This window comes from Numenius arquata, chromosome 6 (assembly GCF_964106895.1).
Source record: "Numenius arquata chromosome 6, bNumArq3.hap1.1, whole genome shotgun sequence".
Lineage (NCBI taxonomy): Eukaryota > Metazoa > Chordata > Aves > Charadriiformes > Scolopacidae > Numenius > Numenius arquata.
The window spans coordinates 34,016,781-34,038,883 of NC_133581.1; the positions used below are offsets into that span (position 1 = coordinate 34,016,781).

The 22,103-nt window shown below is 46.2% G+C and overlaps 1 protein-coding gene across 1 annotated transcript; it reads right to left on the reverse strand.

Moving 5' to 3' along the window:
* Positions 1 to 60: 60 nt before the first annotated feature.
* Positions 61 to 11,063, reverse strand: DACT1 (dishevelled binding antagonist of beta catenin 1). Its single transcript, XM_074149678.1, has 4 exons — positions 10,722 to 11,063; positions 8,424 to 8,556; positions 6,708 to 6,863; positions 61 to 2,790 (listed from the first exon to the last, which is right to left on the reverse strand). The coding sequence occupies exons 1-4, from the start codon at positions 11,061 to 11,063 to the stop codon at positions 950 to 952; spliced, it is 2,472 nt and encodes an 823-aa protein (XP_074005779.1). The 3' UTR covers positions 61 to 949.
* Positions 11,064 to 22,103: the final 11,040 nt, after the last annotated feature.

Consider the following 22,103-nt stretch of genomic DNA (forward strand, 5'->3'; position numbering starts at 1 on the left):
ATGTAAAATCATTCACTGGATTTGCATAAATGTAACAAACTTTAAAGAAGTATTAAAACAGACTGTTTATTACTGCATATGATGTGTTATATTAATTTACACAATGATATATATATAAAATCAGCCATTGATGATGTACAGTAAATTGGACATCAACAAGAATATTAAAACTACTGATATTCATGCACGTGACATGCATATGTTTTTTTCTTCTTTTTCAAAAGCAGTTTTATACAACATATTGAAGTTACTAAGCCTTGGTCAGCTGCTCCAACGGTTTACTCTGAACACCACTGCTATCCGCAACAGGACTCCCAGGAGATCGGAGCAGAGTGCACTCCAGAGAAGGCCACTTAACCTTGAAGACATATTGAACAGGAGCCCTTTCCTGGTGGGTGAAAGCTGGGGGAGCACAGCAGTGAATTTCAAGAAGAAAATCAACAAGGGAAAAAAAAAAAAACACAAAAAAACAACAAAAAAACCCCAACAGGCCAGACTACTAGGAGGAAGAAGTTCAAGATGTGGTAACAGGAGCAGCAGAAAGGGACAAGCAGAAACATGAAGACCACCCACACTCCAGCCCCCTTAACCCCTAAAACCTCATGACCTTAAGCTGTCAATATCCTTTATAAGACCTAGAACTGGAAAAACTACACAAGATCCATTTCCAGAAACATTAGCCTTTTTTCAAGATCTTCTGATACCATGCACTGGAGGCTGTTCACCACTGAAATGGCAGTATTATGTTGTTGTTGTTTTTTAAATGAGTATAATGGTCTTTTATTTCCACATAAAAGGCACTAGTATCCACCCAAGTTCTGAAGACAAGTGACATAATTTACCTTAAGTTTTAAATATTTGTATAAAAAAAAAAAATCTGTGGAAATATGTACACAAAAGCACCTTGCTTCTAAAAGCAGAAGCAGATACATTCCACCAAGTCACCTCGCTAGACGGTGGTCATGAGCTTCAGGGAGCCTGACCGAAAGCGGAGGATTTTCTTCTTGAGGTTATGCGAGGCTTTGATTTTGACAAAGGCCTTTGCTGCATTTTCATGCAGCTCTGGCGCTGTGACCGTTTGGATGGGGAGCGTCTGGACAAACTGAGACCAAATAAGGCCCCCGCTCTCATCAGAGTCGCTGGTGGTCGTGCTCTCCCCTACAAACTCCACCTCGCTCAGGCTCGACTCACTGTCTCCAAAGCAGTTTGTCGTGTAGTTGCTCTGCTCGTCCTCGCTCGTGTCCACCACAGTAGAGTGGAACAAGGACTCGCACTCCGCTGAGTACTCCGAGTCGCTGCCCACATAGGCGTATGGGCTGACATAGGGCAGGGGGACTTGCGAGTAGACCGCCACACCTTCCCGTCGGTTCCTCCTCGCCCTCCGAAGGGCCTCCTCATAGGAAATCTCTGCCGATGACTTCCACCGGCGGTAGTCGGCCCGCTTGTGTTTAGGCTTGGCCACCACAACCTCTCGGCCATGCCCATGGGATCGGAGGGCAGATTTGTGCAGGCCAGTCTGCCTACTCTGGAGGCCCAACTCTGGCTGCAAACCACTGCCTCTCTTCCCCCGCGAAGAGGGTTTCTTCAGTTTCTTATTTGTATCCAGCTCCTCAGGAAAGCGGCACTTCTTGCCAGCCGGCTTGGTTTTCTCCCGCAAGGTCTGCGAACCATTTTCCAGCCTGTGTTTCAGCATGGAGCTTTTCAAAATCTTAACGTTTCGGGTGCCTTTGTGAAGCTTCACACTTTGCTGCTGGGCCGGTATGTACTGGGCATTCACCAGCAACCCATCATCCAGGCTCTGGGAGGAAGAGCCCTCGCTTTTGAAATCCAGCACGGGCCTTTCCTCAACAGCAGCCGACGAAGAGTGAGCTGCCTGCAAGCTGCTCTTCAGCAGGACTTTTTTGGGAGGCTGGCTAACCCTGTTCTCCAGCTGCAGCACCACAGGCTTCCCTGGGCTCTCTTTCGGAGACACAGCAAAGAGCTGGCCATTCTCCTTGGGGACGTCCCCCGCTGTGGCCACTGGGTTGCGGTTCAGCTCCAGAGTTGCCGGTTTGATGCCCCGCAGCAGGTGCTTGCTCTGAAGTTCACCTGCTGCACCAGGCGGGAAAGCTGCTGGCAAAGGTGCCTTCCTACTCTCCAGCTGCTCGCCAGCTGGCTCCCTCAGCCTCTGCTTTAATGGGGAGGCTGCTGTGTGGTCCAGAGCGGCGGTTCCACCAGAAACCAAGCATGCTTGCTTGGAGCTCTTCAGGTTCACGACGTTACCGTGAGCCACCACCCCTGCAGGCTGCCTGACACACATGCTTCCGTGCCGCAAGATCCCTTTGGTGGGATCAGTGCTGAGACTCGTCCTGGGTTTGTTAGTCCTTACCGCGTGCGTCTTTTTCTGAACCAGGCTTAAGATGTAACTGTCTATTCTCTTGCTGGTGGAAGGGCACGGTGCTGGCCAGGAGCCTTGCAGGAGAAAGGCATTAGTGGATTTTCCCGAGTCTGTTTCAGATCCAGCGCAAACATCACTAATATCACAGCCAAGCTGCTCCTCTTCTCGCTGGGGGTTTTCAGTCACGGAGAGAAGAAACATGGGACTCTGCACAGCTACTGCATGGAGTGGGCTGGGGTACCGGTAGACGTCGTTCCCATTTTTAGACACCAGATCACACTGGTACTTTGGATGTACATCTGCAACGACATCGAGGGAATTTGAGTGCGGTGTGGACAAAGAGCGACAGACAGAGCCTGCGGTCTGGTCCTCATACTGGCCTTCCTTATTATAGTCCATCCAGCCTATGAGATCTGAAAGGCATTTTACAAGAGTTTAGAGAGCCTGCCAGGGACAGTTCTGCTACGTTTTTCACATGCCATCAAGGACCCCAGCCCCATCTACCCATACGATGCAATGCTTATACAACAGCAGCGCTGCTCAAATAGTACAAACCTTGCAACCAGGGATGCCACTGAAGCAATGAAAAAGCTGCACTATTTTTCTGTGGGTCTCTGTAACCGCATCTATGTAGGATTAACCCCAATATGGCTACATGGTTAAAAACCATAAGAATCACAGCCCTAATGAGAACATTTACTTTGGTTTCAAACCCATGCCTAGGTTTCTAACAGCTTCCTATTTTCCTTCCAAGCCACCCAGAAGTCTGTAAGGGTCTCTTCTGTTTATGTGCTACACAGGCACCTCTAAAACTCACTTCAGGCTTTAGGACATATGAATTTTATATTTTACTTCACTAAATCCAATGGGAAGCATAAGAAATATAGACAAGATTCCAATTAATTCTTTTGGCTAATTGACAAATTTCACTTCCAGATTTTTTCAAACGTATCTTGGGTCAAAAAAATCCATATTTAATTTTGCTGTTCTTCTTATTGTAATTACTACTATAAAATAATTATGATGATAATAATAATAATTATAACAATGCTAATAACAGATGCTCCTTTTGAGCAATAAAGGGTTAAAGAATGGGAAACAGGCTGATCTTTCCACACAAGTAAAGGAGTGTGGGCCAATCCAGCTGACATCCTAGCCTTAGCTCTGCAGAGAGTTCTGTAAGAGAAATCCAGTGCATTCCAGGATGCATGAGTCAGATTTAATGGCTAAGGCACTTACTTGGGAGGTAAGAGACCTCAGGAGCAGGGCTTCAGTCCAAGCACCTAAAATTATTCCTTTCTTAAGCTGTGTGTTGCCCCTGTCATTCTTGGGTAGGGGTACAATCTAAATGATCCTTCTAGATCACTGTCAGTCCTGTTTTCTACCCTTGGGCTAGAAACTTCAGCCAGGGTACTCAAATTTGAACGCTCAGGGCTCATCACTTATCTAAGGCTTATTTCAAAAGAGGTCTCACAGACATTGATGAAATTAGCTGATAGAGAGGATGTCCCTGTGTGAGCAGGAGAGGAAGAACAGGGATATTAGGAGCATGAACTTCCTCTAAATCACCTGACAGTTTTCCCACATTTCCTAAATTCTACGTCAGAGCCAGGAAATGTTGACAAAAACACTTCTTTGAAACATGCCAGTTTGTGAAATCTCATCTCTCAAAGTGAGACAGTATGAATAATCACAGAATCACAGAATTATAGGGCTTAGAATGGACCTTTGGAGATCATCTAGTCCAAGCCCCCTGCCAAAGCAGGTTCACCTAGAACAGGTTGGACAGGAACATGTATCCAGGCGCGTTTTGAATATCTCCAGAGAAGGAGACTCCACAATCTCTCTGGGCAGCCTCTTCAGTGCTCTGTTACCCCCAAAGTAAATAAGTCTTTCCTCATGTTCAGACGGAATTTCCTGTGTTCCTGTTTGTGCCTGTTGTGCCTTGTCCTGTTACCGGGCACCACTGAGAAGCATCTGACTCCATCCTCTTGACATCCGCCCTTTAGATATCGATAAGCATTGATAAGATCTCCTCTGTTCTCTTCTCTGGGCTAAACAGACCTAGGTCGCTCAGCCTTTCCTCATAAGAGAGAGGCCCCATTCCCTTGATCATCTTTGTAGCCCTCCACTGGACTCTCTCCAGTAATTCCTTGTCCTTCTTGAACTGGGGGACCCAGAACTGGACACGGTACTCCAGACGGGGCCTCACCAGGGCAAAGTAGAGGGGGAGGATGACCTCCCTCAACCTGCTGGCCACACTCTTTAATGCGCCCCAGGAGACCACAGGCCTTCTTGGCCATAAGGGCACACTGCTGCCTCATGGTCATCCTGTTGTCCACCAGGACTCGCAGGTCCCTCTCTGCAAAGCTGCTTTCCAGCAGGTCAACCCCTAACCTGTACTGGTGCATGGGGTTACTCCTCCCCAGGTGCAGGACCCTACACTTACCCTTGTTGAACTTCATTAGGTTCCTCTCCACCCAACTCTCCAGCCTCTTCAGGTCTCTCTGAATGGCAGCACAGCCTTCTGGTGTGTCAGCCACTCCTCCCAGTTTTCTGTCATCAGCAAACTTGCTGAGGGTACACTCTGTCCTCTCATCCAGGTCACTGATGTTGAATAATACTGGACCCAGTACTGACCCCATGGGAACATCACTAGTTACAAGCTTCCAACCAGACTCTGTGCCACTGATCACAACCCTCTGCGCTCTGCTGTTCAGCCAGTTCTCAATCCAGCCCACTGTCCACTCATCTAACCCACACTTCCTAAGCTTACCTATGAGGATGCTCTGGGAGACAGTGTCAAAAGCCTTGCTGAAGTTGGGGTAGACAACGTCCACTGCTCTCCCCTCATCTACCCAGCTAGTCATTCCATCGTATAGGGCTATCAAGTTGGTCAAGCATGATTTCCCCTTGGTGAATCCATGCTGACCACTCCCAATGACCTTCTTTTCTTCTAAATGCTTAGAGATGACATCCAGGATAAGCTGTTCCATCACTTTTCCAGGGATGGAGGCGAGGCTGACAAGCCTGTAGTTTCCTGGGTCCTCCTTCTTGCCCTTTTTGAAGACTGGCCTGACATTGGCTTTCCTCCAGTCCTCAGGCACCTCTCCTGTTCTCCAGGACCTTTCAAACATGATGGAGAACGGCTTTGCAATAAAATCTGCCAGCTCCCTCAGCACTCACAGGTGCATCCCATCAGGGCCCATGGATTTGTGGGTGTCAAGTTTGCCCAAATGATCTCTAACCTGATAATGAGAGTTTTAGGTTTTATGATGTATACAGAAAAAAATAGCAATGCAATCTGCTGGAAATTCTTGTGTATATTTTTCTTTTTATGTATAGTTGATGAAAATCACATATACCTTACATCAGGGAGCATTAAATTACTTCAAGCTGCTCAAAGGAAAACTTAGAGGACTTCTCAGCATCTCAGAATGAATGTATCCCAGGCTGTATTTTCCCACTTTAGAATTAACAGAACTCTAATTATTTTTTCTTCAATTCACAAACAAAATCACTATAAGTTAATCATAAAGAGCAGAATGGGAATTGGAAATGCTATGTTTAGGGGTCTCCTCCACAACCCAGAACAAACTAAGGCTTTTGAATGAGTATGGCTGCAATCAATAATGCTTGATCACAAGAGTCCTACTTAAGTGTCCTTTCTAGACAACAGATAGAGGTCACCCTCCTGTTTAACCATCCCACACAATAAGGCTTGCATCTTCAGCCTAGTGTCAAAGGAAATTCAACAGCTCTCTGCCAAAGAGAAAATACTTTTTTGCTGTTCATGATGTCCATTTGTATATACTATATAAATGCATATAGTATGACACACCACAGCATGGTCATCTAGGGGTTGAGGACAATCAGAACTGACAAAATGACTGCTACAGACTGAGGTGCACCCTGACCTTCTAAAACCTGTAGCCAGTTCCTTGCTCTGTCACTTTAGTGAGGACATGGCTGTTGAGGTATCTTTCATTATTGCTATTTAGTAAACATGCTTTTCTAAAGGAAACCATAAGAAGTTAGCAGACTAATGTGTTTGTGTGTATAGGTACCACTGCCCTCTACTGGATATAGCAGCTGTCATATTTTCACGTGTTACTTTCATGTGTTTAGAGTCACATATTCACATGAAAGGCTGGAGTAGTGGAGAGCAAACAGTCCTGCCTCATGACCCATGTATGTGTTAGGCACTGGAATCTTTTCAGTACAAATGAAAGGAAGAAGGGTTAATCCAACCCAGATACTCCTGAGGCAGTATTTCCAAAGCCAGAGCTATGTCCTGGAGTATGATGTATTCGACCTGCTTTTACTATACCTGCAGATTTAGGGCGTCCATCTGAGATATTCAGTGTTGCCTCCAAAGGGCTGCAAAAGCAAGTGCTAGAATGGCAACTGGATAAACACTCACTGAAGACAGAGTTAGATGAATTGGAGAGCGATCCAGAAGCTCCATCACTCAGCTCATAAAACCCTATAAAAGTAAGAGATTGGATTTATATTAGTTATGTCTACACAAAGTTACCATTTGTGTCCCTAGAAAGGCAGTCAAGCTCATGTTTATGTTGGCTTACTCTATTGCAATTAGTTATGGGATTTCATTCAGTCACCCAAAAAACAGTGCACAATTTGGTAATATCCTTACTGCCATGAAGGATTCCATTTAAAAGTAAAGCACTTAAAAGTAAAAAAGCAGAACTTTATTTAGCATATGAAGTTTTGAAGGTTTTTTTAACCTTTACAGGGGTTTTCAGATTTTAGCAAGAAGGATCCAGGCTGTGTATGACACCCCATTCATTTAATAACATATTATACTTCCAGACAAACTCTCCAGCTATTACTGGACTGCAAAATTTTTAGCAAGTGCTGGACCCAATGCTATCCATTATTTTTATCAAAGTTCTGGAGATAAACAGTGGATGACATGAAAGAAGAAAATGGTAAATAATGTGCAGACATGGAAAAAATTATGTCTTGGTAAACTGGGTCTACTCAAGAAAAATATGACATATCATAGTCAAGATTTAAATTTAGGAAAAAAAAAATGCACAGCATGTCTACAGAATAGGGATGCATCCTGGAAAACAATAATCCTGAAAAGGATTTAGTCAGCGGGGAAAAGCAGCTCAATCAAGCTTAATGATATGGCAAAAAAAGCTAATGAGATTGTTGGATGTGCAAAGAGACCAATAAATAGCAGTAGGGAAATGACTTCAGCAGTATAGACAGCACTGGTAAGAAAGACGTTGGAACGATATGCCTAGTCCTTAAAACAAAGCTAAAAATTGGAAAGGGGCCATAAGGCTATTTAAGAGCTTGGAAAAATGCCTTAAAACAAGTGACTTCATGAATTTGACCTGTTTAGCTCATCAAAAAAGTCAGGAATTATTCTGTATAGCACCTCCAAGAGGAGAAAAAGCTGGGTACTAAAAAAGATGTCAGTCTATGGGAGAAAAGCAGATTAAAAAAAGTCAGTGATGGAACAAGTCAAATTCAGATTAGAAATTAGCAATGGTTTTTACAATTGCAAGCTGGACGATTCTTCACTTTTTAGTGTCTTCAGAACACGTCTAGATGCCTCTAGAAAAGGTTCCCCATAGTTAAACACCACTTACTGGCTTCAATACAGCTAGAATGGGATGAAATTAAACATATGGGCAATTAAATTTTTTGATTCAATGTTCCCTTCTGGCTGTAAGATCACTTTTGACAACTTCCTCCTGCTTGGTGGTGCTTCCTTTCACTTTTTTTCCTGCAGCCTCCTAATATGCAGGAGAATTAGAACTCTTTGAACTAATTTGTGGGTGAAAAAAAATATGCCCCAAACACTAAAAATCTAATTAAGCTTGAAATGCTCCTCTGAATATGCTTCCTACAAACAGCAACCTTTCCAGTGGAAGGTGGATTTTGCTCTTAGCCTTTATTATCAGAATGTGAACATGCTATAGACATTTACTGTTGCAGCACTGAAAACTACAGCCAGTTTAAGTCCAGGTACCCAGGGAGGCTCCATTTTGCTGAATATTGGCCTTACCTGAACTTGGACGACTGTCTGTCTCAAGGTGCTCATCTGTCGTTTTTTCCACGTCCAGGCGGAGATCACTTATTTGCTTATCTAGCTCTTGTAACTGATTTAGTAGGCCGGCGTCCCTCCTCCTCAAGCAGTTCTGGAGAACAAGACGACAAACAACATCAGGTCCTTCAGTAGGGCAAACCTGAAGGGGCTCCAAAGACAATCAGCCTTCTCCATCTGAGCATCGTGGAAATTATCTTGCCAATATTCTTTTATTAAAAAAAACACAACAAACACAAAACAAACATAACGGAACAAAGCCCTGAAATTCTAGATGTTCTGGATAAATACTTCACTGAAGAACTATGCAGGCACTTCATTCCAGTCTCTTCCAACCAGTTCTACATAAGGAGCATGCTCCACAATTTAGGAAGACCAACACGCTATGTTGGGTTTCCTTTGCAGGACCCCAGCTGTGACAACAAAGCTGTATTGTATGATACGGTCAAACCAGACCTATGCACACGAAACAGGCTACTTCAGTGAAAGGACAGCTTTGCCAGTGTAACAGGGGACGTTCACCACCACAGTGATGTTAGTCAAAGATCACATCTGTTCACACAATGGGACAAAACAGCTCTGCCAATATGTGTGGGAACCACCTTGTTCTGCTGCACATTATGAGCTTATAGTCTACCACACAGACAGCATGATTCCCAGGGCTGGGATCATGGCCCTTTGATTAGTTTTGCCGTGCAGCAGGAAGAGTAATTCTTCCTCTTCTCCCATTAAAATTGTATAAAATTGCTATGAGATGAATTTTAGGGTTATTTATGAAGATAATTTGATGGCATAAAATAAGCAATAAGAAATTATTTTGTAAGGCACTCATTAACCCATGGTCAATGCAATCAGTTTCTCTGCGTGTATTATAATGTTGCTTATCCATCATCTGTGCAGCTTCATAACCTTTAATTGTTCTGGCTTTGGGGAAAGTGGGGGAGACAGGGGGAAGGTTTATTTTTTTTTTTTTTTTTTTTTTTTTTATTTAAGCACATCATTTGATTGGTGCCCAGCAGTGCTGTGATATGCTCATCACAGAGAGTTTTGATGCTTATAACTGACTAGCTCTAAATCCATTAAATCAAGGACAACCTTTCCCCTGGGCTGGGCCAGTCCTCAGGCAAAGGGAAAGCAAATGCTAATAGTATTAGCGAGGCTGTTTGAAGATATGCTGGCATCTAACACCATCCTTGGAGAAACAAAGGGGCGATCCCAAGCCTTCTCCCACATTTCTGATGGCAGCCAGGAGCTGGCTGGCAGCGGTGATGGGTTCAAGCGATACCCACTGCCACCAGTGTCCCCACTCCCCCACCAAGCTCGGCATCTGGTTCCAATCTGCAATGTCAAGTGCACAATTTAAAGTGCTACCACAAATCCCCAGGGTTTTTTTGAATAATGATTCCCTGGTCCTTCACTACGTCTCTTCGGCAGCCAGCCCCCTTCTCCGCAGTGAAATAATTTCTTTTTATCTTTTAAAAAAGGAAATAATCAGAAATTAACTGCACCAAAAGGCTAACAAGAAAAAAAAGAGGGGTGGGGGGAGAGGTGGACAGGGAAGGAGGGTTTGGGGAAAAGAAGAAATCGGGCAAATAAATCACACAGTCCAACTTCTCCTTGGGTGAAAGCAAATGCTGAGCCACGCACAAAGACCAGGCACAGCTGCGTGCTATTTTCATTGAAAAATGATCTGCTGCTTCATGCCGCCCTCCATCTCTTCCCACATCAGATACAAAGCGCGTCCTTCAACAAAAGCATCTCTTATTTTAAGGGGCCTGATCCTGCCCGCGCTGGAGAGCTCGTTACCCCATCCCGGGGTTGCGGCCCAGGAGCTCGCTCCCAACTTCCATTCAAGGCAACGGCAGTGCCTCTCTTGCCTTGAATGGAAGTCGGACCGCCAGCCTGGCTCGGGAAACCGACGGGGAACGGTGCAGCCACGAGCAAAACGCCGGCAAAAACTGGCCGCCACCGATTTGTCATGGCTTCGTCCCAGCCCGCGGAGGCCCCGGCAGTCTGTCCGCCCCCGGCAGACGCTGCTCCCCGCCGCCCGCCTCACCTGCACGCCCAGGCGGGCGGCCGGGACGCGGTGCCGGCGTGACAGCGGCGGGGACGCGCACCCCTCGGGGGCCCGCGGCTCGCCCCTCCGCGGGGAGCCACCGGCGGCTCACGCCGCCCCGCGGGGACCGCGGACGGGCGTGCATTCCCCGGGCGCCCCACGCCCGCGTCCCCGGCGGCCCCCCCCAGCCGCCCCCCGCTCACCAGCTGCCTCCGCAGGAGAAGAATGTTCTCCTCCAGAAACTTCTCCTCCAGGCTGCGTGGCGGTGGACCGTCGCCCGGCGGTTCCCCGCGGCCGCCCTGCGCCCCGGGCACAGCGCCCACCGGCCGCCGCAGCAGGAGGCTCTTCACCAGCAGCTCCTGCCGCTGCCTCAAGTACTCCAGCTCGCCCAGCCCAGCCAGCGTGGCCTCCAGCCGCTCCCGGGTGCGCTGCCGCTCCGCCTCCGCTTCGCCCTTCTCCCGCCAGCGCGCATCGGGCTCCCGCGGCCCCCCCGCCTGTCCCGGCGCCGCCGCCACCGCGGCGGCTGTCGCGGGGCTCGCCTTCATGGCAGGGGAGGGGTCGCCCGCCGCTGACAGGCCCTGCCCGCGGGGGGCCAAACGCTGCCGAGGCCCGCGATGCCGATGCCGCCGCCGGTCGCGAATGGTCGGCGGGGCGCCCGGCTCCCTCCCCGGCTGCCGCCGCCCCGCGACCGCCCACCGCCTCCCCTCCCTCCCTCCTTCCACGCCCACGGCCGCCATCCCCTCCTACTCCTGCCGCGCGCCTCCGCCGTTTCCCCGCGCCGGGCGTGGCGGGGTGCGCGAGCGTGGGCGGGGGGGGGGCTGCTCCGAAAGCTCCCGCGGGAGCCACGCGCGGCGTAGTCACGGGCCATCGGCAGCTCCTTGCGGCGCCGTGCTGCTCATTCAGCCCAACGCGTCGAAACTGGAGCATAAATGATGCGTCTGGGGAGAAGACATCCCGGCATGACGGTGTCAGGAGAGGGTAGGGAAAGATGGAAAGCGGAGGAGAACGTGGCAGCACTGGGATGCTGACCGTGGCGGAGGCACAAGGATCAAAGCCCCAGCAAGGTGTTCCTTCAAAGACCCTTTGAGTCCACTAGCCAAGAAAAGCCATAATTAAGTGAACTTCATAACAGCATGTAGACTAATTGCAGCAAGGGATCTGCAATTAGGTTTCCAATTGGCATGTGGTGGAAAAAGGGAGGGGGGGAACGCAGATGCTGAAGCAAAAAAGAAAAATGTTAGTACTGAATTAGCGCAAAAACCAAGTTCCAGTTCTGGGGGGAAGGATTGAAGAGGAAGAAGAAAGCATTGAGGGAGCCTTTCATAATATGAGGTTTGTTTGGAAAGATGTGAGCCAACCAAACAATGGCTCTCCCAGACATTACGAGTATAATTAAATGCTCTTTCCTGCTGTCACTCTGTTCCTCAGAATTGTATGAGTGTTTGTGGTACTGAAAGGTCCCAGATGAAATTAGTCTCCCCACTCCCATGCTGTTTACAGTAGACAATATATTGCAGTATGCTGTTCACCTACTTTATCTGTTGTAGGTGTTGGCCCTTGTTCCAATAGCCTGCAGCTGACACAGATCATTATTTCACAGTCTTTTTACACCAAGGTAAAGTGCTTTCTAAAAGGAGCTTTCTAAAAAAGAGTCATATCCTGCAGCTTACAACCAGCCCTCGGTCCCTCCCAGATGCTGGCCCAAAGTAGGTGAGGCCGCACGCATCAGCTCAGAGGATGGTCAAAGCTAAAACTAGCTCCATTTCATTTTGCTTTTGCTCTCTTCCCAGAGCTGGGTCACCACACAGCCGTGTCAGCACAGTGAGTCTATATTGATATTTTAGTTTGGATTACGAATGCCTTTTTGAACCAATTCTCTGGATCATCTTACTGTGCTTCAATTCATAACACAGGGGGATTTGACAGCAAGTGAATTGAGCTAATTTGGGGTAAAACAAAAGCAGAAGAAGGGAGCACACCTAAAGCACTCCAACTACTAATGGATGTTCATTCATTAATGGGCATTCGATCTGCGGGACAAGAACACAATTAGCCCAAAGTAAGACCCTTGAAATACATACAGCATGGGGGGCAGGTCCCCAGTATAGCTTGGTAAATCCATGCCTGTTGTGCTGTTGGTGAAGATGTAGGTGTATGTGCCAGCAAAAGATGGGAAGTGAGGCAGTGCAGGCATAAGCAGCCAGAGGAGGCAGGGCCACTTCTTTGGGGAGCAATGTCACTGCTGCCAGGTTCAAGAGACCATGAAATTGCAGCTACAGAGGGAACTAACAAACACAAGGGGTGCCCCTAGGGCAAGGAGTTGACTGAGGTTGCTAAGCAAAACTGGAAATAAAAGCCAAGTCCTATACTGGACAACTGTCTCTACTTATTTTATGTGTCTGGGCCCATAAAAGGCCCAGAAGTAGGTTCTGCCCCTGCCCCACAAACTATAGGCCACCACTGCTGACCTAAAAACCTGCTCCATGGCTTTCTCTCCCACATGGAGCTTGGCACGCAGTGCCCTCTGAGCGTGTTTATGCTGAAAGCTGTGTTGCAACGCAGAATTATTTTCCCAAGTGGGTACCAGAAGCTCTCCAGATATGGAAGCAGAGAGCTCTCACATTTTCCTTCACACTTTTTAGCCAGATTTTGCATGTAGCTCTGTGCCTTGTATGCATTTGTACACAAAGCTTCATGCAATGTTTATGCAAAGCTATTTCAACACTTTCTGTGCTGTTGTGCACTATGCAATGTAGACGTTGCTTCAAAAATAAATTACAGTGTGAAATAAAATCTGTCTTAATGTTCAGATTTATTTATTTTGCCACTTATCATTTGTTAGATTTTGGGCCAGTTCCTCCCTCCCAAGTCACCTCTTCCACTCTGAGGAGTATAAGGTGCTGCTCACCTCCTGTACTCCCTGCTGACATTTCTGTGTTCATCCTTCACAGTGTGTCGGCTCCAGGAAGGAAAAGAAACACAAGAACTCCCAAAACAGTCAACTGCCTACATCACGTGGAGAGGAGAATGCAGCTTCGACTGAAACAGAATCACTGTGCGGCTAGGATGAGCAAAGAGGAAGGGCAGAGGAATCTTAAGAAGAAGAGCTCAGGTTTCTCCCCATAGATGGAGGAATAATAAGGTGCCAGAGAAGCAGTGGGAATAAGGAGGCTGGACAGCATGGGAGAAGGAGATGTGCGAGTGAGCAGCCAGCAAGAAATGTCAGATTATGTGAATAACAGAAGGAAAACAAGATGTGACCTAAGACGCAAAGAGCAAGGGAAGGTCCACAGAAGAGTATTCAAGAACTAGGATGAAGCTCAGCAGAGCTGAGGATGGAGAGGAGACAAGGGGAGGAAAAGGTCGGAAAGGCAAGATTTGAAGGCAGCAGAAAGATCAAAGAGAATGAGCATAAAATAGAGTCCCTTTAATTTACTCAGGAAGCAGAAAACAACAACACCTTGTTCAGAAAACAACAAAATAAAGAGTTAGCAATAAACAGCAAGACAAAAAGTCCAGCCATAGGTGGTGGAACATAGATGAAGGACAGAACCAGAAGAGGACAATAAGATGAGAAGATGCGGAAAAGAGTGCCTTTGCTAGGTATCATCCTCAAGTAAAACATATTCTAGGCACAGAAGGAACAAGAGACTAAGAGTGTTTCCCCCTTCTCAGTTACACTGCAGTTGATCATCCCAGTGAAAAACTAGTCTGAGATAAAAGGGAGGTCCCAGTCCCCAGATTAGCTCTGACTGGATAGCCTTTGGAGGCCTCTATCTCAGTGAACAAAACATCCCAAAACTTTTAGCATGGGCTAAGTAATAGGACTCTCACAGGAAAAAAAAATATCCCCAAGTCCAAAACTGTCTTCCATTCCTCTCTTGGCTTGTGGCAACAGCTGAAGGACTTGCTCTTACGCTCCTTTGTAAAGTTGCTACTCCTTCACTGGGGTGATCATCTGAAATTCTCCAGAACTAAATAATCCCAGATTCCCCATCCTAAACTTGAACATAGAAACTGCAAGGAAGGAGGCAGTGAATTATCTGCAGGGAAGGACAAGAGACAATGATTGAGGAGCTCGGTTGCTAGGATGTTATGAGAGGTGTAATTCTGTCTGGTACAGAGGTGTTATGAAATGGCTCTTCTTTTGTGATTATCCTGGTTTATCTCTTACAATTATATTATTAGGTAGTAGAAATGCTATGTTCCCTTCACATTTCATATATAGGGAATAAAGAGATGTTCTCTGCCCCACAGAGCTTACAAAACAAGAAATAGCAGGTGGCTGCCACTGGTAATATAAAAGGAACCCAGAGAAAGTACTGTTTGGCATGATGGACAGTGAGTCCAAAACACATAGGCAAGGGGCAAGAGTTTCTGGCCCCCATCTCACCATTAATTTCCTTCCCACAGGAAGCAAATCCCTAAATCCCAAAATCCCAATGCATATATTTGTCTTTCCCTCTTCCACCCCTGCTGATCATTAAATTCAGTTTAGATTAAATGAAGCCAATTAACACTTGTTACTTTTCCTAGGTTCATTTCTGACCTGTCACACTCTAAAATGAGTGCAGGAAATTGCAGAAATTAAGAGGAACATTGCAATTCTCTGTTTGTAAAATGAAAGCACTTGCTTTCCTTGCTTATTGTAACACAGCCCTTTGGAGGCAGGGTGATACGTTATCCAGAAACATGCACTCGGGGACTATGCTTAAGACCCACAGCTGTCACTCTGCCTCTGATATTTTGTTTTAATCTATTCTAATGTTAATTTTCTAAGCATTTCTTAACTGCATTGGATAATATAATAGGGTATAAACCTTATCAGCGAATCAGACTGATATCAGTTTGTGTTATCATATTTCCATGGTTACATTATTATTAGAAGTGAACCTTGCGCTGGTTACTAACCACAAACAATTCTAGCAAATAACCTAAACTGCAGCTAAATATCCTGGCAGTGTTTCCATTTTTTGTTGAACAAAACCAATTTCTCTGGATGATAGGTAACTGCAACATACCTATGATGCACTTTACTCTTCTCAGACTCCTTCAGCCTACATTTATTTCCTTCCATTTTCACAGCATTGAAACATTTCTGTGCCATCAACAAGATGCAGAGGTCAAACTCCTTAAACACAGAATAGGATCTTTACGCAAACCCACAATATTCAGATGACAAGCACTACCCCAGCCTGTCAAAACATTACCACATTCATATTGTTATGGCAAAAACTGCTAGTGACTACTACATTAGAAACCACTGACAACTTGATTAGATCGCTTAAGGGTCCAGTTTCTCCTTACTCTGATCTGACTGTGGCCTCCCTTCAAAAGACACAGCCTAACTTTCCCTCACCCCCAGTGCCATTGCCCGTGTGTCAGGTGAAGGGACAGACATTTCCCACGGGGTCACTGCAATGATCTGACTCCCCCAGTCTAATGTACAAGAGGGAAACACATGCAGCAATTGGGGAGGACAGTGCTGCTGTCCCTTTCCCTGCTCCTGACTGTTAGTTTGGGTATTATTTCCTACATAGAATCACAGAATGGTTAGAGTTGGAAGGGACCTTAAAGATCATCGAGCTCCGACCCCTCCCACTAGACCAGGTTGCTCAAAGCCCCATCCATACAATATCTCATCTGATGTTTTTGTACTTTGACTCCTTTTCTCCTCCTGACTTAGGTTTCATATTTACATTTAAAAATGCCTTACCTTTTGTGACGTGGACATCTGCTTAGTTTAATGCCTTCTTGCTCCCATGCTGCCAGTGTTCATCTCAGCATATCAGGCTGGGAATAGCCCTCACCAGCATGGTCTTTGCAGAAGAATGCCTATTAAACTGAATAATCAGCCACCACTTCCAGGAGTGTAAGAACACAAATGATGGTCTTAAATTACAGCTTGAGATTTAGACAGCCTGGGAAAAATTCCCAACAGAAGGAACCGGAACAGCCTGAGAAGGAGAAAGTTTCTCCATCATAAGATGTCTTTGAGAAAAGGTTAGATATGGATGACAGGATCAATAAAGACTCTTCAAGGGACAGCAATATACTGAGCATGCTTTTCACATCCCACATAAATATAGGCTCCAATGGCAGCCAGTCCAGTATAGCAAGTCCATGCAAAGGCCAGAACCAGCCCTACTACTGGCTGCCTTCTCCTTTCCATCTGCCTTCGGCACTCAATATGCCCTACAGAACCACACATCCTTGGTAATCAGGAAATGACCATAGCTGTGCTTGGTTACACAGAAGTTTCTCCCTCCTGCCATCTCCAATACCCCAACCTAGCCTTCAGAGACCTACCCATGGCAGCTGCACAAAGGACCACTTGTGCTGCTGAGCCCTCCCTTGCTCTGTCACATTTCTAAGACTCTTTGCTCCCTTAGCAAAGCCCATCTGTTTCCCCTCCCAGCTCTACATGCCCAGCAGTCCTGCTCTACTCTAGATCTCTGCCAAGAGGAGGAAGGGCCTTCCTTTTTCCTTGTTGCAGCAGAAGGACGTCCGCATCGAGGTAGGGAGGAGGGAGGCAAAGCGCAGCAGGCCAAGAGAGGCAATGCTGGGGCCAGCTCTGCTTTGGGAATACAGCAAAACCATGGTAACACTGCTACTATAATTAAGTATAGCAACACCTCTCTTGTTATGCCATAGTGTAGCACCACTTAGAATCATAGAATCATTTTGGTTGGAAGAGACCTTTAAGATCATCAAGTGCAACCATTAACCTAACACTGGCAAGTTACCACTAACCCATGTCCCTCAGCACTACATCTACGGGTCTTTTAAATACCTCCAGGGATGGCAACTCAACCACTTCCCTGGGCAGCCTGTTCCAATGCTTAACAACCTTTTCAGTGAAGAAATTTTTCCTAATATCCAATCTAAACCTCTCCTGGCATAACTTGGGGCCATTTCCTCTTGTCCTATTGCCTGTTACTTAGGAGAAGACACCGACCCTCACCTGGCTACACCCTCCTTTCAGGTAGTTTGGCCTGAACACCCCATACAGGGCTAACCTGGCCATCTAATGTATGGTGAGTAGTGCAGGTATAGCAACAGTGACAGCTGTGTGGCCCAAATGTTCTGTCCCAAACAGGCTTATACATTTCTTGCTCTCCTTGCCAGCTGAATCATTGCACCTGACTTACTACACAATCGTAAATAGCCACAGCTCACCATTCAACCCAGGACCAGAGAGGTCCATGCTCGAAGTAGTAAGCCCTTTCCAGAAGAAAGGACATAATTTGCAGTACAATTTGCATTCCAACTGCCTGCGATGAGGGCAGAACTAGCTGCAATGGCACTCTTCAGACAGCCTCGGGACCCCTCAGCTGAAGCAGGCCACATGATGGGAGCCTGGAACTGGGCAGAAATGCTCACAGGAAGGCTCTCCTGTCAAGCCTACTTGCACACCATGGGAAGCTGAGCGAGATCAAACTGCGCCTGCAACATGTTTTAGTTCATACAAATCTGACAGCTGCTTTATTTTTCCTCAGAAAACTCTGACTTTACAGCCTTTCAAGGAGTTCCTTCAGTCTCAGCTGATGCTCACTTGGACAAAGGCCCCTTTACATCAGCTCCACTGCCAGTGAAAAATGGCCCTTGAATATGAATCAGATGCAACATGCATGTATCTTTTTTGCACCAAACAGCACATTTCATGAGCTGGCTTTTAACCTTCTTTTGGATATAGGCAAGCTCAGGTGAGCTGAATAACTCAATGAGAGTCACAAGATTTCAGTGGCAGAGCCAGATGACGAGATCAGGTGTACCATCATCTGTCATTTGGGCTCTCCCTTTAAACCAGATGTCACATGTGTAAAGGAAGAAGGCTCAAAAGATCTTGTGGTAGTATCGGTCTGCTGGGCAGTCCTCAGTACATCACTGTCACTATCTCACCCTCATGTTCTTTGCATCTAAGAAATTAATTTTGCAATTAGAAACTTAACCTAAAATTCTAATCTTTATCTCCACCCATTGTATCTCTCCTGGTTTTCTATCCTCACAGCGTTAACAGGATTGAGCCTCATTTAGTCTATAACAACAAGTGAAGGAACCACTAAAAAAACCCGAACATAAGTCTCTTTGCCTGAAATAATTTCCTTTCCACTGTGCTAGGGAGAAAAAACACAGATATCTTGCTGTTGCTTAAGGCACTTGCCTGGAGGAAGAGGGGTGTCACTGGCTCCAGGCTTTGCATCAGTGACCCTCATAAAACTTGGAAAGTCGGGAGTGTAGTCATGGAGCCCAATGACATGTAAACAGCAGGATCTGAATCGAAACAGATACGGCTCCGAATGGACTTGCTGTCAGTCTCTGAGCCTTAACTTAAAACCTGAGCTGAGAAACTGCCACACACAATAGGCTAGCTTTGAATTCAGGGGCAAACTAACCTACAATGGTACCTGAATCTCTGTTGTTTTCATTGTTCCACCATTTTTTGAGTATTGAGACTTTTATCAATGTTGGCTTAAGATGGAATATCACTTTTTAATCTTCTTTAATGAAGGCTTTGTCCTGGAAGAACACATTTTCTATCAGCCCAGGCATTTGAAAACCTGTAAGAGAAAAGAATGGCCTTTCAGTTTCCAGAAACTATTGGTCCAAAACTTTAATCCAAATCTTGCAGCTGAACTGTTGATTCAGGGCATGCTGCATCTTTGCACTACCATTTTCTGTATTAGCATCAGGTGTGCAAACAGGAACATTTTTTAGAAAAATAGCCTGTAACAGCAAGGCAGCACTGGGAAAGTTATTTAATTTCAAAAGATGTTAGCACTGCAAATCAAAACCTCTCCGTCATATGGCACTGGTAGTCATGGGACAGCACTCCAGCCCTGTCCCAGGACCCACTCAGCAGCCAGCCTGCCTTTTCCCTCCAGACCTGGGAGGGGACACAAGGGAGGGAGGGATGCATCTGGTTTGTCCAGAGAAGGACACTCCAATCCTGCAATTTTAAGTTTGTCTTTCCTTTAAAAGGAAATCTAGTTTCTGGTAACCATTTTGGTGCCTCTGCAATAGGCTGAAATTGTTGCCCAGAACCATTCCTGCTTTTCAGATAGTTACCTCCAAGTGGCTCTCAGATTCCAACTGCATGCATAATGTATTTCATTTCAAGCCTTTCATCTGTGCATAAGTTTTCCATCGATTTCCATCCTGGTCTTAGACACTCTTTTACCTGTAAAGCAGGAAAAGTTGTTATTTTCCCCACTTCTTTCTGGAGTCTCATTTCCCTCAAACACTGCTTGCCAGTTCCAGTTCTTGTGCCACCAAAATGCTATTTCAGGGGATGGAGTTCTTTTCCACCTTCTTGTTGAAGACTTTTGGGGACACCTCCTTTCCAGCAGCATCTACGTTTGCTGAAAAGTTCACTGCCTGCAGCTGCTCTCTGTTCCCTGCTGTTGGTGATGGATCAGTCAGCTGTGTTCCCGTGATCACTCCCTAACCCACATCATGCACAGGCAGCCAGCTTAGCTCATGCTCACCCACTCATTTTAACTAAACTGACTTCAGGGGCTCTCACAACAAGGAGAAGCTGGCTACAGGGAGCAGCAACCAAAAGAGGTTATCGGAAGAACTGCAGTGTGTCTCTTCAGTTAGGCCAGCAAAACAGCATCACACCTCAACATCCCAGTATTACCGTGCTGCCTTGAGATCACCAATGGAAACTGCAGGACAGCTAAACTTGTCCAGGAGGTGCGCTGGGGCATGCATTAAATACCCATAACTTCCCGTGCTCTCTTGCGTAATCACCTGGTGGCCAGGGACAAGTCATTTAGATGATTTGGAACAGGAATGAGAGCAGATTTAGAGGAACAAGCCTTCAAAGCAGGAATGCAGATCTCAGCAGTCAAATATCCGGCAGTATCTGGATGCCACTTCTTTTCCAGATCCTTTCAGATGCAGCCTAAGGGGTTCATATTGACTTTAAAAGCCAGGGGCCCTGATTCAACAAAAACAGCTAAGCACTTAATAACATTAAACACATGCTGAGTCTCTTCCTATTCAACAAAGCACTTAAGCATATACTTCACCCCTCTTAAATGGCCCAGAACCAAAACACAGAGTTCTCAGAATTTCTTCAATCTTCATTTAATTTTGAAGGGATGGAACTTGAACCTTGATCCATGTTTTGCAAAGGGTCTCTATTTGCAAGTCAGTCAGGCTCCGGCTCCAGACCTACATCCCCAAATGCTGGCACATTCATGTTTTGGATTGGGATCTGAATTTTTCAGCTTGCACCTCACTGTGGTCTATGTTCATTAAAGAGGTTGAACTCCACGCAGGAAGCTATTAAAGCAAGGTTTAAATTGATGATACTTTCCCCAACTCCACCCAACTGAGATGCAAAACTGAGGCACCATCTCAGTGTATAGTGTGCAGATTCTCAGCCAAGGAGTGTGCAGGATTTGCAGAGATCCTCTAGTTTGGCTCCTCTACTAAAAATTTAAACCTGCCACGGCCCAGCTCTGTAGCCCAACTCCCAGAGCCATGTGAAATTGTCAGACTTTGGTTATTATTAAAATGCCATATAACATTCACTTAGCGGATGCAGAGGGAAAGTGCAAAGGGAGTGAGCCCTGCGTGCTGTGAACCCACTGAAGATACAGCTGAGGGAGAGGACTGGCAGCCAAGAAGGAGATCCTCAATCTGCCTCTGAACTGTTGTTTCAAGCTTTCAGCAGACTGGGGCAAACATCACCACATTGCTTTGCACACTTTTCCAAATGTCACTGCTTCCTTCAATACCTCTTTTCCTTTTTTTTTTTTTTCTAAAATTTTGATTTGTTTATAACAAAAGCTGAAAGCCTCCAGAGCAAAGCAGCAGGCATCAGGAAAAGTAGCAAACAAATAAAGAAATCAAAACAAAAATACGTGGGCCATGTGGCCAAATTCAAGCCTGCTTCCCATCTCACACCAGTGCCAGTCACATCTCAGCGCATGGAGTTCAGCTCTTCTCTTGCTTTGGTGGGGAAGCTCCAGGGCTGCTGGCAGGGCAAAATAAAGCTATGAAATAAAAGGCCAGGCTTGTTCCACAGAGACTGAAAACAAATAGATTGCTAGTTGTCTGGGCAAGCAGGGGAAGTGGTACTCAGGCATCTAAGGCAGCAGGAGGATGTGAGAGCACTCCCATAGGCATTTCCAATTGCCTGGAGGAGGAAGAAAATGAACCTGTTTAAAAAGAAAGGCAGAATTCAAATAGCTACATCGTGGTCCTGCTGGGAAGAGCATCACTGGAAGGTTTGCTTATTAACTGGTTGCAAGAAGGACAAGAGGAGGAAGGGGCATCCAGCCAAGGGCTATAGAGCCTATAAGGAGGCTGTCACTTTGAGCAACAGAACACCCAGGAAACCGGTGGGCCCTTCCTTGCTAGTGACATCAGCAGAAACACCAGGAAAATCAGAGGGAGGGACAGGTTCACTCAGGCTTCCCTCCACCACTGCTGGGGACTGATAGACATCCGGAGAAACAGCTCTTGTTCTTCCTAGGCAGATAGACTCAAGGGGAGTCTGATACAAAGACTAAACATGAGACCGGTAATGAGGAGAGACAGGCATAACAACTGCCTTGTGGGCAATACCT